The sequence below is a fragment of the Erythrolamprus reginae genome, chromosome 6 (genome assembly GCF_031021105.1).
Source record: "Erythrolamprus reginae isolate rEryReg1 chromosome 6, rEryReg1.hap1, whole genome shotgun sequence".
Taxonomy (NCBI): Eukaryota; Metazoa; Chordata; class Lepidosauria; order Squamata; family Dipsadidae; genus Erythrolamprus; species Erythrolamprus reginae.
The window spans coordinates 46681668-46705684 of record NC_091955.1 but is presented as its reverse complement, the minus strand read 5'-3'; the positions used below and the strand labels follow the sequence as shown (position 1 = coordinate 46705684).

Below are 24017 nucleotides of genomic sequence, written 5' to 3'. Positions count from 1 at the left end.
GAATTTTTTATTGGCCTAGTGTGATTGGACACATAAGGAATTTGTATTGGTGCATATGCTCTCAGTGTACATAAAAATATACATTTGTCAAGAATCAGGAGGTACAACACTTAATGATTGTCATAGGGGTCAAATAAGCAATGAAGAAACAATCAAAATTAATAAAAATCTTAAGGATACAAGCAACAAGTAACAGTCATACAGTCATAAGTGGGAGGAAATGGGTGATAGGAATGATGAGAAAAAACTAGTAGTAATCGTAGTGAAGACTTAGTAAATAGTTTGACAGTGTTGAGGAAATTATTTGTTTAGCAGTGATGGCGTTCGAGAAAAAACTGTTCTTGTGTCTCATTGTCTTAGTGTGCAGTGCTCTGTAGTGACATTTTGAGAGTAGGATGTCCAGGATGTGAGAGGTCAGTAAATATTTTCACAGCCCTCTTTTTGACTCATGCAGTATACAGGTCCTCAGTGGGAGGCCGGTTGGCAGCAATTGTTTTTTTCTGCAGTTATGATTATCCTCTGAAGTCTGTGTCGGTCTTTTTGGGTTGCAGAACCGAACTAAACCGTTATAGAAGTGCAGATGACAATGATTCCTCTATAGAACTATATCAGCAGCTCCTTGGGCAGTTTGAGCTTCCTGAGTTGGTGCAGAAAGAACATTCATAGGTGAGGGTTCTAAAAACATGCAGGATTGGTAGAGGTGAAAAGAAGAAATTTAGTCTTGTAGATGGTTATGGAAAAGAGAGCAATATAGATTTGTGGGAGAAGAAGAATATGTGTAGAAAAGAGATTCTTTATTTGAACCTAAATGTTTTCTGCTCATTATTACATACAAAAATGGACCTGTAAACGATGATGGAAACTTCAGTTTTGACTTTGGCTGTATAATTAGTTCTAAAATGAAGAATGCCTTCCCCGTATCTGTTATGTTCATTTTTTAAAACTGGATCACAGATCATGCTATAGCAGTGCATTGTTCCAAGACATAATTGGAATCTGTGGGTAAGGATCTATGTGTGTTATATGCAATGAAAACAGATCAGGCTGACAAAATAATTCCTGGGCTTGTACATAATTCTAAGTGAGGATTGGTTTTTTTTCTTCAGGCTTGCTGAATAAATAAAAAGCAAACTGGGTAAATCTTATAGAGATAGTCTTGACTTTTTTGGCTATTTCTTAGTTGGTTTCAAATTCTCATTTGTTGTAAAACACCCTTTTCCCCTCTAAGTATGGACTATTACTAAGTCAAAAACAAATAAATAAATTTATAAATAAATAAAATATGGCTTAGTGTTATATATAAACACGGGAAGTAATATCAGTAACTACAAACAAAGGTAATATCAGTAACTACAAACAAAGGTGATCAGTTTAATCACATCATGTTGAATCTCATTATATAAACATGGGTGAATATCCCACATGTGCTCTTAAGTGTAAAGTGAATGGGAAACCATCATATTTCTTAACATTTATCTGTAAAGAGAAAAATGGTTTTTATATTAACTAGTATTCAAAAATATAACAGAAACAAACCTTCTGGCTAATGCAGAGGTGGGTTCTTCCCGGTTCAGACTGGTTTGCCCAAACTGGTAGAAAACTGCTGGTAATATCATGACGATGTCACAGAACTGGTTCAGTTAGTGCCGGTCCGTGGGTGCTGCTATCTTTTCTTGGGGATTTTTTTGAAATGTTTTTAATTTTTTTAAAAATAAAATTTCTGGGGGGGTTTTCTTCTGCACATGCATAAAGAGGTATACAGTGTTCCCTCGATTTTCGCGGGTTCGAACTTTGTGAATAGCCTGTACCACGGTTTTTCAAAAAAATATTAATTAAAAAATACTTCACGGTTTTTTTCTATACCACGTTTTTTCCCGCCCTATGACATAATACATCATCGTCAAACTAATAATTTTTGCAAATAAATAACAAAAAAAAAATTATTGTTAATAAATAATTATGTTTATAAATATCAGGATTACTAAGTGTCTTATTCAATGGTGAATACCAGTAATAATGGTGAGTAAATTGTTATGGGAATAGGAAATGGTAATTTAGGGGTTTAAAGTGTTAAGGGAAGGCTTGTGATACTGTCCATAGCCAAAAATGGTGTATTTACTTCCGCATCTCTACTTCGCGGAAATTCGACTTTCAAGGGCGGTCTCGGAACGCATCTCCCGCGAAAATCAAGGGAACACTGTATCGCAATAACTAACAAAAGAAACCCAGGAACATATACAACTGCTTAAATTTAAGTAGCATTTTACATGCTATATTAACAGTGATGGCGAACCTTTTTGACACTGAGTGCCCAAATCAGAATGCGTGTAAGACGAGGTATCACTGTACTTCTTTTTCCTAGTGTTTTCCCTCAAGTGAAGAGTAAATTTCTTTCCCAGATCAACTGACCATTGATTCATTTACTTGAGACATAAATTGACCAACCAGCTTGTCACTCATCTCTGACATTGTGGGCTGAGTGTGACTGACCCAATTGGATTTTATGGGTAAAGCAGGACTGGAACTCATAGTCGTTTGGTTTCTAGCCTGGTGCATTAATCAATAAACAAAATTGCCTCTCTTTTAATTACAGACCTACTCTGATGGGAATAAATTAAAATGTTGTGTAAATTTAATTGAAAAAAGCACATATCTTAATTACTCATATAATTTTAAAATACACCAACATATTTTAATTATGAATTATATATTTGTAATAAAATCACATTGACTAGCTTAAAAGTCAATGGCTTAAAATTATCAAGGTAGAGTTGCAGCATCCCCTACTGGTTGGAAGATCAGTTTTCATGTATCTGCATACTCTTAAAGGAGTTTCAAGAATCAAAACGTTATATAATTGTCATAAAAGGTAATCCTATCTCAGGTCTTTCCGGCAGAACTTTCTAATAGAATATACCACACAACTCTACCTGGGAATATTGGCATTCATTATTCAGAGTTAGATAAAGTGATTCTTGAGGTCATTGTTCTTAGAGATGGACTACCCTGCTCAATTTCAAAGTATTAACAAATATAACCCACCAGATGTTCCTTATTATTAATTTTACCCGTATAAGGCTAGGAAGTAAAAAAAAATATCTCTGAAATAACCAATGACAAGAAAACTACGAGCAGTTAGCTAATCTTATGAGCTAAACTGATTAATCCTCTTTAGTATTTGGATCAAGAAATAACAGGGTTAAATGTAGACTGAAAAGTTGGAAAGCATCCTGAAAGGCTGAAAGACAAATTACTTCAGTATAGAATTTGCCAATCATAATGAATCCCATTAAATGACAGTATTTTTAAAAGTTCTGACGCGATCAGAGAATGAAGATACCTATAATCTCTTGCATCTTTATTAAGAAGTAAACTTCACTAGTTTGAGGATACTTTGTCCCAGATAATGTTGCAAACTGTAAACTGCAGTCACAACTTCAGTGAAGAGGATTCATAACTGATGCAAAAATGTAAAACCCACTTAATTAGATTAATGTTCTAAAGTTCACAAATATTAAATTTTGTATTTTATTTCATCTTTATCAAAAAATGATCAGGAGCTTATTCATAACCTTAATAGATTCAATATAATAATTAAAAAAGGCTTTGTCCCTGATTTCCCTCCCTTACCTATTCATACTTTAGAAGCATTTACTCTATTTTATAGACACCTGTTCTATCTTTCAGGATTAGTTAAAGATTAAATAATGTCATTCAAAAACTTAACTTGGAAGCCCTAGTAAAGATAATATCCAGCAGGTGTAATCATGTTTGTAAAAGTGGTTATTTTTTTAATATACTTTATATATTAAGCTTTCTCAAAGTGGCACCCTCCATAAAAGCTGGAAGTAATTTCATACCAAACTGAGGACACCAAACTGGGAAAATTGTTTAATAAAGTATATCATTTATAAAAAAAAACTTCATATGTAATTTAACACCTCAGTAAAGTCTGTAAATGGCTTTTATCCCATTTTTAATAAACCAATGATCAAAACAATTTTTAAAGTAATACATTACATAGACCCAAAGCAAAAAATTAATTATATTTTTATGAAGCTGTTTCAATTCTTTTTTAAACAGTATTATCTGTTACCACCTAAATGTCCATGCATCAAGCTGTCAAATTTGTTTGCAAAATAAAGTTTTAATCCTTGAATATTGCAGTATTATCTAGTTACACATATTAAGATAGTATTTCTGATAATAGTTTCTCACTAAAAGTACAAAACCAGTTATAACATAATTATAAGTTGCAACCTAATTTTTGCATACAAGTGCTTTCTGTGTAGACATTTTTAATATTTGTATTTCAATGCATTTGAAAATATAAGAAACAAACTTTGACAAAATAGCAACTTTATCATATGGTCAGTTTAATATTAGTGTCAACAGCCCACAATTAAAGTATTATAGGTTCAATTACAGATGCTGTAGAAAACAATGAAATACAGGAAAACACAAATTAAAGAGACATTAGTGATCTATAATAACCCCTCATTTAACCAGTTGTTTCTGATCTTTCTTTCCACTAACATAGACTTTGGCACCAGCAAATTAGACAAATTTTAATATAGATTTTATTTTAACCAGACCTTAGAACACCATTCCCTCCATGATCCTTCAACAATATTAGTTTTGAATATAAAAAAATGTAACCCAAATTAAATACATTTCTTCTCAAATCAGACATTGTCCCACTGAGTGTTATAGAACAGAGTTCAGGGATTTGATAGAATCATGAACATCTAGATTCTGAATACTTTCCATACAATGTTACTACATAGTCTGCAGCAGAAAATACCCTGGATCATATCTATCACTTGCATACATAGTTTTGTTTCACAGTGTTTTAACTATTTGTGAAACTGACTATATATCCACAGCTCCTTATCTTTTCACTTTGTAACAGTTTATCTTATCTTTGTATCGCAGAATGAGCATACAAAATAAGATGCCCATAGAACTGCTTCTCATTCCAACTTTTCTCACAAGATGCATACTTCATCTGGAATGTCTTTGCTTTCATGAAATGGCCCCAAATCCCACATTTTTGTAATATTCTCAGGGAAGCAAGTTTGTGAGAAATAATCTACCAACTAGAGTCAGTTTACACCAGATGCATGATCAAACAGTACCGGATGAAATAGTGGAGGAATAATGCTTAGCAAACTAGCTATAACTTATGCTGTGCTGATTAGTTTTGCTGGGTTATTAACTTAGTTGACTATGATCCCAAGTTCCTCCAACCTGTTGCTTCTCCACCCTTTACAAACAGCATATCCATTCCACTTTAACAGGATGATGGAGGGGTGTAAATAATCCAGGACATCTGAAGGCACTATATGAGGGAAAGCATTTGCCCCCCTTTTCGGCTTCCAATAATAATTTCTCCTTAGTACCTTCTGAGCCAATCGTACCATATTTTATAATACAATTACCATAATATAAAAAAAAATGTAGAGAGTCATGTGAAGAAGGATTAGGGATTATGTTTGTCCAACATCATAATAATAATAATAATAATAATAATAATAATAATAATAATAATAATAATTTATTAGATTTGTATGCCACCCCTCTCCAAGGACTCTAGTGAAAATCAGGACTAGAAGTGACATGATAGCAGTGTTCCAATATTTGAGAGGCTGTCACCAAGAACGGGGTGTGTGTTAAATTATTCTCTAAAGCACCAGAGGACAGGACAAGAAACAACGGATGGAAAGTAATCAAGAAGAGAAGTAACCTGGAATTAAGGAGAAACTTCCTAACAGTGAGAACCATTAACAGTGGAACAGCTTGCCTTCAGAAGTTGTAGGCGTTCCATCACCGGAGGTTTTTAAGAAGAAACTGGACAGCCACTTGTCTGGAATGACAGGGTTTCCTGTCTGAAAAGGGGGTTAGACTAGAAGGCCTCCAAGGTCCCTTCCAACTCTTTTCTATTATTCTGTACTTACAGATAAGAGGTGAAGACGCTAAGGTTGGCGGGCATATCTGTGAGGCCCAGGTCGGCGCAGTCCACCCGCAGGAACATCCCGTCTGGCTCGCAGTGACAGAAGCCCGGGCAGCTTCTTTGGCGCGTCCCGAGTCCGGACTGCAACCCGAGCAAGTTGAGGAGAAGCAACATGCGGGCAGGGATGGCGACAGCCGCGGCGGTGTCCATGGTGCCAAATCAGAGCGGGGGGCAAAAGGCGACGACTGCAAAGTTGCTGTTCCAGAAATGGAAGGAGCTTCTGACATCCCCCCTTAACTACCTAACCGGCCGGAGCGTCAAGAGGAGGGGGGCGAAGGCGGTCGGTCTGAAGCTTTCCGGGACGAGCCTCACTCGAGGGCGAGGGGTGACGGAGCGCGCGCGTGCCAGCACAGCTGTGGCTGAGGGCGCTGGAAGGCCGCCCGCTGCCGTAGCTCAAACGACTTTTGGCGCACGCGGCTCTCTATGGGAACATCTCAGTTTACACGCCGTTTTTAAAGAGCTGGAGTCTAAACTGCGCGCCCCTGCTGACGTAGCCCCAGCGCTGCCTGTTGCTCGCTCTCAGCTCCCGCCGACGCAGGAGGTTGGTTCTTCAGCCAGCGAAAACTCGCGAGCAGGGCTGGAGGCTGGAGGCGGGAGGGGACAGGCGAGGGCTGCTGTCGCTGAAGCCCGCGAAAACAAGTTGGGGGCGCTGAGAAGCAGAGCGAGCAGGTTCCCTCCCTCTTCCCTCCCTCCCTCCCTGGCGGTTTTTTGTGCCAAACGGGAAAAGGTCGGTTTGGCTGGCAGCAGCTCCAGTGTCCGAGGCGATGGCCATTTGCACAATTAAGGCGGTTGAGATAAAAGGTTGTTTTCTTCCCGCTCCCCACCCATCTCTGCAGCCACCTGGAGTAGCTTGGGCTTACACGGGTTGCCAATTTTCCGTGCTCTCTCGATAGAGGCGTTGGTCTATAAAAGTTGAAAGGTGGCGCGAAGTCAGCAGGTGCAACCGCAGTGAATGCAGTACAGAAGAAGCCTGCTCTGTCATCCAAGGAGATTCGGGTGACAGAAGCCCACTCTAGCTGAATGTTTGGAGACAGTTCCTAACACTAAAGCTAGAGAAGCGTGAGATCCCCTTTACTGGCTGTGTCCAAGCACAGGTTGGAGCCTGCCACTTGCCTTCATTTGGGTTCCTGACAGAACAGGAAGTTGAGTTCTGTGGCCTAAATATCTTTTTTGTACTCTCAATATTTTTAATCAACCTTTCCAAATTGCTGAGCTGAAGTGTTTTCCACTCACTGAGTTGACATGGAAATTTGTTGTGTCTATTGTCAATTTGTAGACAGTCCCCCATGTCTTTGTTTTGAATAGAAATTGTCAATAGCCATCACAAATTTCACTTATCTGATTTGTGCCCAAAGTAATGGGTAACAAAACCTAGACTGTCTTGGGTGGTTTAAATTGCCTTGGGTGACTTTTACAAATTTTCAAATTTTTTTAGTTTCAGAAATGAAATGTGCCATTTTTTAATGAATTTCATATGTGGAATTCAAATATAATAATGAAATCAGTTGGTTGGTTCTAGTTTTCATGCAACAGACATTTTACACTTTCCATCTACAGGTAATAAGCAAATAATGCACCAAAGCTTAATGCATATTTATAAACCCGTATATTTTTATTAAAATTAAATGAATTATATTCGCAACAGTGAATACATGAAATAATATATTATATATGTTTATCAAGAAAAACTAAATTAGTAAACAAGTTTAAAATGTTCAAAAGTTTAAATTTCTCATTAATCTTGCTTTCACTGTGTGTCCCTTTTGCTTCTCTTGAATTTTATTCTTTGTATTCAAGGATTGTCTCTTACAATGTCCAACAGTAGTCTGCAAGCATTGATGAGCTCCATTTACCTTGATATCTTTTTTCCACAACTACAACGTCTTGATGGAAGCACTCCCCATGGTTGTCACTCACTGCTCCACAATTTGATGGAAAGAAATTCAGATGAGAGTGTAGAAAATGAATTTTTAAGGACATGTTGACCTGATTGAATGGAAGGGGGAAGAAGGTTATAGGCAATATTTCTGTGGTTTATTTTTTTTTTTGTAGTTATTTCCTATTTTCATCCCACAGTGCCAGTACATATTGGGGATATACACTTCCACTGCCAATTTATAGAGCCAAGGTAATCCAGTACTTGAACAAGCTGAATGTCTTATCAGATGTTTAAATATTCAGTGAACCCTGACTAGAACCAAATATATGGGTAAAATCAGTTTTAGAGTGCACTGAGTAAAGAAACTTTTTTATAAGGTACCATTACAATGGTACCTCTACTTAAGAACTTAATTCATTCTGTGACCAGGTAGAAAAGTTTGTAAGTAGAAGCAATTTTCCCCATAGGAATCAATATAAAAGCAAATAATGCGTGTAAAACCATTAGGAAAGAAATAAAATCTCAGAATTTGGGAAGAGGAAGAGGAGGAAGAAGAGGAGGAGGACAGTCGCTGCCGAAGGAAGAAGGTGAAGTGAGATGAATTTTAAAAAAAACCAAAACTTTAAGGCTTAAAAAAAAAAGAGGGACTCTGAGGCGGCGAGGAAGAGCACACACCTCCCATACACTGCGCCAGAGAGAGAAACACAGGTGGGCAAGAGGGGGGAACATCCTGCTCCTTTAACCAAAAGGTGGCAGCTGCTGCTACCTGCTTCCTCTTCCTTCCCATGCTGAAGGGCTCCCCTCTCCTCTCGCTCACTTGCTTTGCAGCCAGTGCCTTTCCTTCACTGTGGTGACTCCTCGGTTTGGCTGAAGCCAAGTTGATCCAGCCCTGGTGAAGAGCTGCCTTTTGCCTTTCCGTGTCCAGACGCTATAGGAGGCGAAGTGATTTATTTTCTCTCCAAGTGCCCAGAGAAAAGAAAATGCTTCATTTGCTCTGGACTGCCAAAGCCTCCTTAAGCGCCACCGAAAGGCTCCTCTGACAGCCCAGAAAAGCCTGAGATGGCCGGGATTAAAGGGGGAATGGCAGGAAACTGGCTCGGCCTTTGTGCAGCTCTCAAATTTCCTGGGAAATTTTTCCAGGCTCGGTTTCTTAAGTAGAAAATGGTTCTTAGGCAGAGGTACCACTTATGTTGAAGTTCAAATGAATGCCAGTTTTTATACAATCATTGTGAATTGTTAACCAGTTTTAGTCAATTTGGAATCAGAGTTTGGAATATGAAAACCCTGCTTCATTTTAATTGATACTATATTGGCTAAAATGCATTGATAGGCACTTTTGTAGGAATAAAATAATATTACAGTATGCACAGGCTCTTAATCTTATATTGTGTATTTACCACGTGTATGCTTTTTGAGGAATTCAAGTTGGTTCTTTCTTCTCTAACTTTATTTACACAATATTTTGGGATAGATTAAGTAGAATAACTGGTCAAAGGTGAAATTCATAGTTGAGTGATACTTCGAATGCAAATATCACCTGTTTATCATTGGGGATTAAATTGAAATACCGTATTTTTTAGACTATAAGAAGCACCTAGCTTTTGGGGAGGAAAACAAGAAAAAAAAATCTGCCGCTACCTCCAAAAAAATTGTTTCCTTGAAGCAAACAGCAAAAGGGCATGGTCAGCTTTGGGTCATTCCAGGTAGCAGGAAAGGGCTGAAATGGGGCATGCAGAAGGCAGAAATGGGATGCGCAGAGGCCAAAAATGGGGAACGCAGAGGTGGTGATTTGTGGCAGCAGCAAAGGGTGGCAATGATGGCAATGGATGGTGGCCATCCCCACAGCCTGGAACAGCTCCAGGCAGATCCAACCGCCAATCAGCTGCTCATGCTAAATGTGCTGAAGCTGACCAGGCTGTCTGCTGTTTGCTGAAAGGAGGCAAATTGCTGGAAGGCAGAGGCCAAAGGGTATGGGCTTGGAAGTGGGTGGGGGCTTCAGCAACATTTGCTGTATAAGATGCACAGACATTTCTTATGCGTCCTATACAACAAAAAATATGGTATCATATTTCCCTTTCTTCAGCTTCCATAAATCTATATACTGTACTACTAAAACACATGTCTATAACCTTTAATTGGGAAAAAAATGCACCACAGAACAAAATGTTTTCTACCAAGGTAACTCAAATGGGCTGTCTTATAGAAGGCTGTGACTCCTGTGGAAAATGAAATTGTGGAAAGTTATTGCCATTGCAGTGCCACAATTCCCCTACTATGATCACGTGATCCTCATTTACATTCCTTGACACCTTCCCACAAAGTATCCTAGATTCTTAAGAAGACTGATAGTCAAGAATGCAAAATACAGTCAAAAATATCTGATTATTGTAAACAACAATAATAATGAAGTAGTCAAGTGGTTTTAAGTAACATATTCATTGTTTCTTATTTTTTTACTAAGCAAAAAATGAGTTAATGTATATATCTTTACTTCCTTTTGATAAATTATGTTTGATTAATGTTTGAGAGATTGGAAAATATATTTAGCTTGAACATTATTTATTTTGCATGTATATGTTTGATTACTTAGGAGAACAATATGAAATATTAACATTGTATTATTTAATTGCCAGTAATACAAATATTAGCCCTAGAATTTAAGTACTGGGTTTGTTTTTACCTTATTAGAAACAGGATGTGATTGGATCTAAATTATTTATTTTGTGCTGCATGCCAAATATCTGTACTTTAAACCAGACCCTTCAAGTTATTTGAGAATTTCATTTATGTAAGATCTTTCAACACATTCCATATGAAATCATAATTACTACTTCAAAATAGAATATTGGGCTAGATCCAAATTTAGGCATATGCACAGAGTTTTAGGAAATAAACTAGCCCATCCCTCCCTTCCTCTCAATGGCAGATCCAGCAATATGCTGTATGAATGTATAGGGACGCTGATTTGTGGACTAAGAACTCAACAGAGGAACTTAAATTTGACCATTCTTGTATATTTTGATTTTTTTTATACTTGCTTAATACTACAAAAAAGATTGACTCAGACTTTCCATTATGTTTGTAGTTTTGTTTTGGATAAGATGGACTTGCTAGATAAAACTTTGGGAATTAATTTTGCTCATATGGTCACTCTACCCCTGTACATAATTAAGGAGACATGTGTACCTTCTCCACATCAAATTTATGGGAACAGGAACAGTAGAAATTTCTGTTACACCTCTTATTAAGAGTCACACAATAAGCTTATGAACTTTTAAAGTGTCTGATTTGCAGCCCTGTTATGGAAAAGAATCCAACTGTGAAGCATGAACAGTATCCAAACTGGCAAAGAATTTTATAGTATCATTTGACTACTGTTGCAATACACAAGTATTTCTTTTGTCTTTAGTGAGCTGTCCTTTTTTAAAGAAAAAATAACTTTTCTGAACAGGAGGACTGTTAAATAGATCAAGGAAAAAAAATAATTGTGCTGAGGTTCTGAATTTAGGAATATAATCCAGAGTAATTATGGTAGAGAATATAATCCAGAGTAATTATGGTAGGCTGAATGGGATTTCACAGAAACAAAAATAATTGGATGGCTTTTATGTGTGTATGTTTGAGTGAGAATGAGATACAGAATGATCAGTGTGCAAATAGGCTGCAAAAACAAAAAGAAAAGCCAAGAAAAGAGACCAGTGTTTAAAATTAAGCCAGTTACAGGTTTTCTAAAATATATATCCTGAATGATGAAAAGAAACTTGGAGTCAACTTGATTGTTTACGTAACTATTTACGGAGTCAACGGAGAGGGGCGGCATACAAACAAACAAACAAACAAACAAACAAACAAATAAATAAATAAATAGTTCTAGATCAGGCCCACGCAGAATTGAATCAATTCATCATACAGAACTATTGGCTCTAAGATTAAAGAACAACACTTATTAGATATCAAGAAGTAACTCAGAAATTAATGTTCTGTTTTTCTTTTTTAAGGGTATATTCATCCAAGAATTATGTGACAGTTCAAAAGCAGATCCAAATGTCTGTGATCCATGATACTGGCTGTGTTTAAGAACTAATCAAATTTATTTCTTGCTCAGCTGTGAGATACTTGAGCATGAAATAAGAGCCCCATCTCTCCATTCAGAGGATCTCATGACTCAATATGCTTCCTGGCACCTAGTCTTTAGTACAACTTCAGGATTTCAAATTGTCCCTCTTCGGAACTGCTAGACTTCTTTTGTATATGATCACACAAATGCAGACGAAGGAATAAGCATGTGTATGAGTAAAATTATTTCTTTTTGCATGGATTAGGATTGAGTAGATTCCTGTTTCTGAAACACCTGCAGCAGTCCAGGATAGAAAAGGGTTTCCCCCCCATTTGTTCTGTGTTTCTGCAGTATCAGGAATGAAGACAATCATGGATCAACTTCAAACTGTTTTTCAGGCAGTAAAGAATGGGAATTGTGACAGTATGGAAATAGCTTATTGCTTTTAACTCCATGCTCCCTATTTTCCCCAATAACAACATTTCCCATGAGTCTCATCCCTAATATCATCTTCCCTTTCATCTTTGTCAAGATTACTTCCCTTCTGGTCTCTCTTTAATTTATCTTATAATAACAACAACAATAATAATTTATTAGATTTGTATGCCGCCCCTCTCCGAAGACTCCAAGACTTCAGGCAGCATTTGAACTCTTTTGGAGCCTCTGGATACTGAAAATCAGCATTCTGAGGCCCATGGAACACATGAAAATAATAGAAGATACAATCTTACCGGTATATTTACAATTCAAACCTGAATAAAATCAAGTTCCAAAACCTGGAACCTCTTCGTTCAAAATCCGAGCCCTCGTCAGATATATAATACAGCCCTGCCTACCCCTTATGTATGATGCACTATCAACTGCAGCTTTTATCTTTCCTTATGTTACTTAGCACTAAGCAGCCAAAAGTTGCCTACTTTTGACAGAGAGCCCCTACATTTAAAATACTTACATATTAAATGATAGAAAAATAAACTGGTTTTAACACACTAAAGTGGAAAATAAGGAAATGATTTCCCTTTTCTATTTGCTCGAGTTTACAATATTACCTTATTATTTTTTAAAACTGTGATACCTGTATGATATAATTCTTACACCTTATAGTAGTCCATATTGATCTGTTCAAGTAATTTGACAATTTTGAATGAAATATTTATATAATTTCCTCAAATTTGGGATCAGATATACCTGACTTCACAAAGTAGATACATCAGATGTAAAGTAAGCTCCAAATCCACCCTTCAAACCTTTTAATATAGAAGCGCCTCCCTCCACCCATTTAAAAGATATGATACTACCCCCTTCACAGAATTTTAAGACTTTCCCTTCAAAAAGGTTTTAGTGAGTAGTGCAAAAGATAACTTATCTGGCTGAAGAAAATGAAATTCCATCATGTTAAAAAAAAATTCCCTATCAATGAATTTCACAACCTGAGAATGTGAACCTGTTATCCAGAAAACTGATACATTTGACTATATACTTTATTTAACGATTTTATATAACAGTACCAACTCTGATATCAGAATTAGGCTCTTAAACAAAGTGAGTGATTCATTGAGTTATTCAATGAATCATTCTATTTCCTGCTCAAGCAAGATTATCACTTTAGGCTGGCATGACTATTTGGGGGAATGCCAAATAATGTCAGTGATACTGTAAGAAGTTGGGCTTTGGTTTAAGATACCCTTCTCGGATATGCAAAAAAATTTGAAAATGTGTCCTATAAAATACTAGTAATAAAAGGAACCAAGAAACTGCCTGCTTAATTTCAAATGCATTCTATATATACTAAAACTGATAAGAATTGCATGATATGATTTGAGTTCAGATTCTCTTTTTTCTACTGTAATATAGGAATAAGTTATCTTTGTAGATTTCTGGTCTTAATTACTTCATAAAATTACCTAAAACTTTCATCAAATAAGCTTAGAAGACAAGGGGCAGACTCTTTGAAAGCCAGAATGCATGTAGGTTTGGAATCTTTGCCAATTTCTCCAACTGTGGTTCCTCCAACCATAATTTATTGAGGAACTATATATGGTATGATGAAATGTGCAGGCAGATATATAGAGAGTTGCTGGCATAAGTCATAAAATAAACATGACCAAGCACAATTTAGCACTAATTAGAGCATGTCTCTGCTGGAAATTAGGTAGAAAAGTATTTTAAGGACTGAAGCAGCCTGTGGGACTGGTCTACTGTTATAGGTAGCAACATTATTGGTTTTACTTTTTGATAGATAAACCATTAGAATGATACAGTAGTAGTCAGGAAGCTGGCAGACCTGGTTTTCCTGTGCTACATAATCAATTTCAACTAGTGCTTCTTGGGGATAAGCATAGATTATTTGGGTATGTTTCTACTATTGCACATCTTTTAGATGCAGTTCCTTGGCTGTACTGTTTGGAAAGAATCAGTTGAGGGAGTCATGGTGCATCTCATCCTGAATATATGTTCTTTAAATCCTTTTTAATAAGTTTACATCTCTACCAGAATTTTGAGAACTAATTTAGTTAATGGTTAAAGGTACCAGGCAGTGAAGGGCTGCAAAACATTTTACTACTGCACTGTAGGCGTGGCTTAATTTGTGGGTGTGGCTTACCAGCCATGAGACCAGGTGGGAGTGGCTTGAGAATCATGTGACTGGGATGGCTTAAAGGTCATGTGATTGGCTTAAAGGTGGCCAACTGGACATCACTCCCATCAACCCATTTGAGTTAGGGTTAGGATGCCTGGCCTCTCTTCACTTCAAAGAGATACAATTTCACTATCTATTTACTTTTATTGAACATCCAAAATGTACTATTTAATTCTATGTATATATGCCATATGTGTACAATTATTTATTTATTTATTTATTTATTTATTTATTTATTTATTTCTTTATTTATTTATTTATTTATTTATTTATTTATTTATTTATTGGATTTGTATGCCGCCCCTCTCCGTGGATACACATTACATATAGGCACACAAAAATATACATTATCTACTATATAAACTATATGCGTATGTATACACACACGCATGCACACAAGCGTGCACATCTCTTCTAAAATTATACACATTCAACCTCATTTATTGCAATAGGAAAAACACTCAGATCGTACAGAATGCGGCCACAAGAGCCATCGTGGGGCTTCCCAGATTCGCCCACGTTTCTACAACACTACGTGGCCTGCATTGGCTGCCGATCAGTTTCTGGTCACAATTCAAAGTGTTGGTTATGACCTTTAAAGCCCTACATGGCATTGGACCAGAATACCTCCGGAACCGCCTGCTACCGCACAAATCCCAGCAACCGATAAGGTCCCACAGAGTTGGCCTTCTCCAGGTCCCGTCAACTAAACAATGTCGTTTGGCTGGCCCCAGGGGAAGAGCCTTCTCTGTGGCAGCCCTGGCCCTCTGGAATCAACTCCCCCCGGAGATTAGAACTGCCCCCACCCTCCTTGTCTTTCGTAAACTACTCAAGACCCACCTATACCACCAGGCATGGGGGAATTGAGACACCTTTTCCCCAGGCTCTTTATATTTTATGTTTGGTATGTATGTATGTGTTGTTTGTTTTTTAAATATGATAGGATTTTATATGCTTCTTTTTTAATATTAAATTTGTTCACTATAATATTGTTTTTATTATTGTTGTGAGCCGCCCCAAGTCTTCGGAGAGGGGCGGCATACAAATCTAATAAATTATATTATTATATTATTATAATTAATTATACCCAGAGCCCAGAAGGGAAAAAAAGAAAAAAAAATCAATTTTTTTCCTACTGGTTCCCATAGGCGCCCAACACTGGTACCAGCTTATAAATCAGAAGGATGTGATGTGAACAATAAGTCACTTCTGAAAATGTTTCAAAGAAAACTGCAGAGACTTTTGCAGAGAGTTCCTGGCTGGTCACACAATGGATGTAACTTTGGTTGTTCTGACAGGCAAGCAATTGAAGAAGAGAAGGACAATTGCCCTTACTAGTGATATCATGGACCACAGTCTCCTCTTAGCTGATGGTTGAAAAGATTTCAACAAATGTGCATTTTTTCTGTAAATTTTATATTTTCATATATTTATATTTATTTTACATTTTTACATATAGATTCTGACCTCGATTTTTATAAGACCAATCAATTAATCAATATAAATGAATTATGCATACTCAATGTATACTTTGGTTAGAATGTCTCGAGACCTTCTGAAATATCCAAAATAGGACATGATGTTGAAAATTTTTCAAATTTGTCATTCGTATACCGGTAGTAGGTTTTTCTTGATTCTGAAGTTTTATTTGGGAAAACTATGGCATTAGTCTGAGTATACAGAGAAAATAAAATATTTTAATATAATAAATGGCCGTAGCTTTGGTGGTGGTGGTGGGGGGGATAGGGTTGTCAGGTTGAGGATAAAAATCCCAAAAATGTGTACAGAATGCGGGGATTTCTGTGTTGTAGTTCTTTGCAATCAACTATTAAAATGTCTGTAATATTTGTAGCAGTTTGTTCTAGTGGTTGAGACTCCAGGCTAGAAAACAGGAGACCGTGAGTTGAAGTCCTTGGCTGGGAAAGCCAGTGAGGTGATTTTGGGCCAGTCACTCTCTCTCAGCCCAACTCATCTCATAGGGTGGTTGTTCCATGATAATAGGAAGAAGAAGGTGTTTTGGATATGTTTGCTGCCTTGTGTTATTTATAAAAATTTCACATGAAGTACATAGGTATGAAGGGAAATAATAGTTGGTTATACTTATTTTTAATGTAGAGGGAAAATTTGCTGCAGTGCAGGGCTGGACAGTGATTTTTTTTGTTTTTTTCAATGTTTCTGGGTTGAAAAGAAAAAGAAACAGTAGCATGCCATCTTCAGGACCTGTGGCAAATGTCAAAAAACACCAAAGACAAGGCAGTAGTGCAACAGTAGCACGTATTGATACACATTGGAATACAGTATAGTCTTCATGTGTAAAACCTATGTAGACTTTTTGCTGAAGAAATAAAAGAAAGAATTGCTGATTTCTGGATTTGGAAATTTAAAAGGGCCAGAGAAGATGAAGAAAAGAATAAAGTGCTAGTTATCAATAGAAAGAAGAATGAAAGGCAGAACTATGTGCTATGCATGATTATTCAAGAAACTTCTGATATTTTTAATTATGTTTGTAAAATAGAAGACACACTATTTACACGCATAAACTTTAATTAACCTTTAATATTGATTTTTAACCATCCCTGCCTCTTTTTAAATTGTATATGCTGTTTTTATATTTTAAGAGACTACGAAGGAAAAGTGCATACTAATTTATATTCTTTTGTATGATATGCTGGTCTCTATAGTTATTATAATATACACCTTATACAAATCTGTGTTTCATGACTTTTTTCCAGAATTGCACTGTTGTCCTCTATACTGTAACATAATTTGGTTTAAAAAGATGCAGACAGATGTTATCTTCTTACTCATGCACGTTCAAAGTACCGTAATATGTTTGCTTTTGAATGTAAAGCATAGTATACCATATTTTTTTTATTTATTTATTTATTCCATTTTTATGTCGCCCTTCTCCTTAGACTCAGGGTAGCTTACAACATGTTAGCAATAGCACATATAAAGTTGATCATATGCACTATTATACTAGTACACATATTTTTGGCACTACAGTAGTCCCTCACCTATCTCTGGTGTTACGTTCCAGACCTGGCCACGATAGGTAAAATCCGCGATGGGGAATTTATCGACTGATAGTACTTATTTAAGTATTTATATTGTAATTGTTTGGTAAGTTTTCATTGTTTTAAGTGTTTATAAACCCTTCCCACACAGTATTTATTTTAGATACAGTATTTAAATACAGTATTTACAATTTTAGATATATATATATTTTTTTAAAAACCTGCCGATCGAGTTCGGCGGGCTGTTTAAATCTGCCGATCGACTTCCTCAGAAACCCACGATGAAGTGAAGCCGCAGTAGGTGAAGCGCGGTATAGCGAGGGACTACTGTAGAATGGAACAGCTTCAAGTATGAAATGATTTATTTATTATACAGTATATCCTGACACTATGTCACAACTCTAAGAAATATTCAAAATATGAAAAATATTTAAAACAATCCCAAAACATACAAAGTAACCAAACATACCATAAAAAGATGTAGTAAGTTGAATGTACAGTACTTATATAGGGCTATTTTTGTCAATACAAAATTACATTCACTCTCTTATCTTTTCTCACAATAGGTATGCAAAACAATTAAGAGGTAAAGCAATGAAAAAAAGTGAATTAAAAGATTAGTTTATCATTATTAAGAAATATTTTACTGTATAATTTCATAGGTGAAATGAAAGCAGTGGTAACAATATAAGCATGAAGTAAGAATATAATTATTTTAGCAATTCAAAAGTCCGTTTCTCTTCAGTAAATAACATTAGTACCCAACTATACTGAAGTTTCACTTCTAGCCACAATGGAAATATTGGTACTGAGAAATGCATTTGATAACTTTCACAGTCCAGCACATATGTTGAATTAATGTCTTTGGAAAACATTTTCCAAATTCACTGATGATTCAAAGCAAAGATGCCTTGCCAGATCTGATAAATACATCAAGTGGATATAGTCTAAAAGCATTACTGATCACTTTCCAAGGTGCAGTCCTCTAATAAAAAAATATACATGTACTACATGTATTTGGGATTCTTTTTTAGCCTTATTTGTGCCTGTGTCTGGTAAATAATATGTATTAAATATATTCCATCACCAATTTACACTTAATCTTCTAAATTGGGGCATTGTTGTCACTAGAATTACAAACAAAATTGACTGAACCCCCCATTGATTCTCAGTAGGAATGTGGTTATAGATGATAATCTTCAACTGGGGGAATATTTTTCCTTATATGATGAAGGATTTAATTATTGGAATTTTAATAATATAAAAGGCATTTCTTAAGTGTGATATATGGAATATTCTGCATGATGACTGCAGAATGTGATATGTGTTTTTTTCTTTTAGCTTGCTTGACATTCTGAAAAAGAAGTCCTATATTCAAATAACCAATGCATTACCTAGTTTTCATGCTATAAAAATATAAAGGTGTACTCTAACAAAAATTGCAGGGGGATATCGTCGGCCGAGCCTCTCCTTGTGTTTTGAGGGTGAAGGCGGCAGTTTCAAGACAAAAAGAAACCAAGAAGAATACTTTGGACAACCAACAACGATTAAAATGCATTAAAATCTAAAATAAATAAGTCAAAATTTTCCAATTCCTCCAAAAATATTTATCCTTCCTCAACTGTTGAGAGACAAAGGAGAAAATGATAAAACCCAAAGCTTCAAGCTAAACCATCCCATGAAAAGCCATACAGATGTTTGGATTGCAGCAGAAGCTTTACTCTGAACAGATCTCTCGTGATTAGTGGAAGGACCCATACCGAAGGGAAGCACTACCAGTGCTCCCATTGTGATGAATGTTTTAACATGCACACCAATCTGGGTATGCACAAGAAGACTCACACAGGAGATAAATCATATGAGTGTCCAGATTGTGGGAAAAGTTTCAGTCAGAATTCTCACCTGGTGGAACATCAGATGACTCACACAGGAGAAAAACCATATGAGTGCCTGCATTGTGGGAAAAGTTTCAGTCGGAATTCCTTCCTTGTGGAACACCAAAGAACTCACACAGGAGAGAAACCATATGAGTGTACAGATTGTGGGAAAAGGTTCAGTCAGAATTCCCACCTAGTAAGACACCGCAGGACTCACACAGGAGAAAAACCATATGAATGTCCTGAATGTGGAAAAAGGTTCAGTCGGAATTTCAGCTTTGTGATACATTGGAGGACTCACACAGGGGAGAAACCATATGAGTGTCCAGATTGTGGGAAAGATTTCAGTATCAGGTCAAACCTTCTAAATCATGTAAGGTTACACACAGGAGAGAAACCATTCAAATGCCCTGATTGTAGGAAGTGTTTCACACAAAATTCCTCTCTCACTGCGCACAAGAAATTCCACATGAAGCAAAATTTGATGTGTGTAGAGGAATCTTGAATTTTGTTTTTCTTCTCTCTTTGGGAGCCCAGTTGAAGAATTAACCATTTAATTTCTTGCTTTAATTGTTTTAGTCAAATATGTCTTAGTATCAAACATGAGGGAGGAGATCTCAGTGTCCTTTCATTTTGCAGTTGTTTCCTTTCACATTGTCGAGGGGAGTTGCCATTCTGGGCCAGAGCAAAAGTACTTAGATCTTTACAGCCATGTTTGCCACCTTGAGTTATTTCTACATATAATAAAGGCGGGATATAGAAAGGAAAAAAAATTGCAGGAAAGATAATAGTGTTGGAACAAGCCTCATTCTGGTGGTTACTATAATGCTGCCTGGAGGTATCAGTCTGCCTGACTCAGTCAATCTTTACCATAAAGAGCAGGAGGAACTGAGAGGTGGAGTTTAATGCATCATCAATTTAGAATCATGGCATATGATGATTCACACTACAAGTGTTCCAAGTCTAACCTGTCCTGAATTATGTTGACCCTTATCTGGTGCCAATTTTGTGTTGAGTTTTAATTGACCAGATTCTTGTGTATAGGCCTGGAAAAGTCTTCTATGTTGCAAACTTACGAAAATTTATGCACGATTCTTTGTGCATGATGCCACTGAAACCAGTCAATGCGCTTATAGATTTCTGTCTAGATATCCAGCCCTACCTTAGTTTTTTTAAAATACCCAAAATAATAAGACAGTATTATATGTCCACTAAGCATCTACACTTTTCATTGTTTCTCTAATTATTTTTGGAATACTTTTTCAAATTTGAAATTTGCCTCTTTTTTTTGTATTGCATTGCTTTAGAGATGGATGTATCTATGTATTGTAAATTGTGATGGTGCAAATCACTTAAGGATCAATAGACTTAATTTGGCAGGGAAGGCAAAGCATTAAATACACCTAATTTATTTCAGTAGAATGTGCACAGGGTGCTGAGTCCATCAGAGTTCATATAATTATTAGGATTAGTTAAATTTCTTTTTCGAAGGGATTTTAACATATGCACTTCAAAGGCATTATTATTTGTCATGAAAGGGAATTTTTTTTAAAGATTCTCTTAGAATCCATATTAAATAGCAGTGCGGGTTTATTGAATCATTTGTGATACAATATTAAAATGAATTTTAACATTCTTGATTTAAGCTATAATCATATATTTATCAAACAGTAAGCAAATAGAAATGCATTAACTAGTTTGTATATTAAATAAGTTTATTTATTCTAGATGTTATTGCATTCTGATTAATTTGCAACAAGTCCAGAGATCACAATCTGGATGGAAATGTTGAGTGAGATCTCCAGGATAGTGTCCCCAGTCCAGTAAATTCCCTAAAAGATAAAATGGTGTAGAATCTTATTACATTTAATATTACCTCCAAGCTAATTTATTTATCTAGTATATGCCATCTACAGAAATCATGCAATCACTGGTATACAAATTACAAATATACAAAATACACTGATATACACAAATATACAAATCACTGATGTACAAATCCAAGTGAAGAGATTGACTTACAGTACAGAAGACAAAAGCAAAATAATGTCAAAAGAACAAAACTATGGTTATGAGTGTTAGGTTCTGCAACTGGATAGGAAAAGCTCCCATGTATATTCAAAGTTTTGGGGAAACTTGGCTCAACAACAGTGTGTGGAAAGGATCTCAGAGTGCTAATGATAAACTTGAGTGAGCAATATAATGTAAACAGCTAAAAAGGTCAGTGCAATCTTTGGCTTCATTCAAAGAAGCACAGTGTCCAGACCACAAGATGCTCATAAAGTCCCATTGTGGTCTGCCCTGGCTAGATCACACACTGCTGGAGTATTGTAGCCAGCTCTGGTCACAATTCATTAAAAGGAACATGGGAAAGCTAGAGCAAGATCAGAGCTACCAGGGGGATAAGAAGTTTAGAAACCAAGCAGAAAGAAAATTAAAAAGAGATAGGACAGTAGTTTAAAACATGTAAAAAAAAATACAAAACCCAATTACATGCAAGAAGGAAAGACCTGTGGAAAAACCTGTTCTCTGCAAAAATTGAAGCAGGGATTTTCTGACAGTTAAGAATTGATAAGCAGTGGGACTTTACCCAGAACAGTGGTGTGTTTCACCTCACTGGCTTCACTCACCACATCTTCAAGCTAAGACAAATGGTCATCTGTCAGCACCCACAGAAACTTAGTCTAGATGATCCATTAAAATCTCCTCCACTTATACATCTATTGTTCTAGGTCTAGAATAACAGTGTATAAGGGCTCAAGTTGACGAGAGAAATTGCTCAGACTAGACAGAATTATTGTGTAAACAATATTGATCCCAACATTGATTCCATTCCATTCTATCCTTGGGCAGTAGCTGTGACTCCTAGAGGAATCTCAAGATGCAACCAGCATCTGAATAGAGTAATAAACTCTTGTTCTGAGCCAAAGATGATGCTACTCTGGAATTATTTGGCCCACGGATGCAAAGTCATTCTGTCTTGGGCAGATTCAGGTTCAATATATTCATTTTAATTCAGAGTGTGAGTTTCTGGGTCAGCATTAATGCAGTATCTCCTGTTTAGCATGGGGCCCAATATAATATGTCTGCTGATAAATAACCCTTGCACAGTTTTATGTAAACACTAAAGAAAAATGGGAAAAGTAGAGAGCCCCGCTAAAGTAGACCCAGAGACAGGGTTAGGTGAGAACGGTACCTTTATTTCAGCTCAGAAAAGGTAAGTGACTTTCAGCTAGTACCGTCTGCTCTACCTGGGAGAAACCGCTCCTTTTATACATTTGCGGTTCCCGCCAAAGCAAGAGCAGCCGCGTCTGAGCCAATCAGGAGCGACTTCCTGATTCTAGCTCAGACAGCGCTTTAACAAGGAACAAACTATTTACAGAGATACAAGGTAGCCATTACAGGATACAACACCCCTCCCTCCTTAGTTTGGATACATCCATCACGAAAGCCATGTGACGAAGTCCTCCAATCTGCTGGGTCTTCGCGAGGCTCGCTCCGACCTGCGCAGTTCAGTTGTGTCCTCGCTACCGACGGTGGAGGTCGGCTCGCTGTTGCTCCCCCGGCGCGGCTGGGGCCTGTTTTGGGCTCCGGCCTGCTGATTCGGCCTGGCAGACACAACGCTGACTTCGGAGGAGGAAGATGGTTCGGCGTCGCTGGAGGATTCTCTCTGACCCGATAAGTCCATTTGAATGTCTATAAAATCAGGTTGCGTGTTAAAGTCTGTTGAAATGGGAGAGTCTGTGTCAGCGGTTTGCTCCAGGGAGTTTTCCATGCGTTTTCGTACGTGGTCAATGTGCCGCTTCCACATTCGACCATCCTCCAGTTTTACAATATATGTTTTAGGAGCAGTTTGTTTAACAATAATTCCCTTCATCCAGTTTACACCTCCATCAAAATTTTTCACAAACACATTTTGACCCAAATACATTTGTCTTTCAGGGTTTACATACATTGGGTTATTTGTACAAAACCTTGGGTGTAACCTATCTAGTGGGGACCTTAGTTTCCTTCCCATTAGTAACTCAGCAGGGCTTACGTGTGTGTGGGTGTTTGGGGTAATGTGCTGGGTTAGCAAAAACTGGTCCAAATTTTGTTGTACATCACCAGGGCCTGACCTGCGCAATGCTTCCTTTGCCACGTGAACGTAGCGTTCTGCCAAACCATTAGCCCAGGGTGAGTAGGGCGAGATGAGTGCGTGTCTGACTCCAAGATTATCTAAGAACAATTCAAACTGCCTGGCCGTTAATTGTGGCCCATTGTCAGGCACTAGGATATCAGGGCAACCATGGGTAGCAAACAGCCTGCGCAGCACCTTGATGGTGGCACTTGTGGTTATATTGTTCATTGCTATGATTTCCACCCATTTGGAAAATGCATCAACTACTATTAAGAAGTATTGTGACCCCACTGGCCCTGCAAAATCAATATGGACCCTGGACCATGGCCCCGCATGTTGCTCCCACTCTGCTGGAGTTGTTTTGGGGGGGGTTAGGCCGTGATTCTTGGCATGGATCACATTTGGCTACCCAGTTT

At 37.1% G+C, this 24017-nt stretch overlaps 1 protein-coding gene across 1 annotated transcript in view; it reads right to left on the bottom strand.

The window, feature by feature from the left end:
- The window catches only part of LGR5 (leucine rich repeat containing G protein-coupled receptor 5), an 87031-nt gene extending 80733 nt beyond the window's left edge, over nucleotides 1-6298 (bottom strand). The window contains exon 1 of the mRNA XM_070754758.1: nucleotides 5958-6298. Within this exon, the coding sequence (XP_070610859.1) occupies nucleotides 5958-6163 (206 nt within the window). The 5' untranslated portion in view covers nucleotides 6164-6298. The remainder of the gene's footprint in view (nucleotides 1-5957) is intronic.
- Between the last annotated feature and the right edge of the window lie 17719 nt (nucleotides 6299-24017).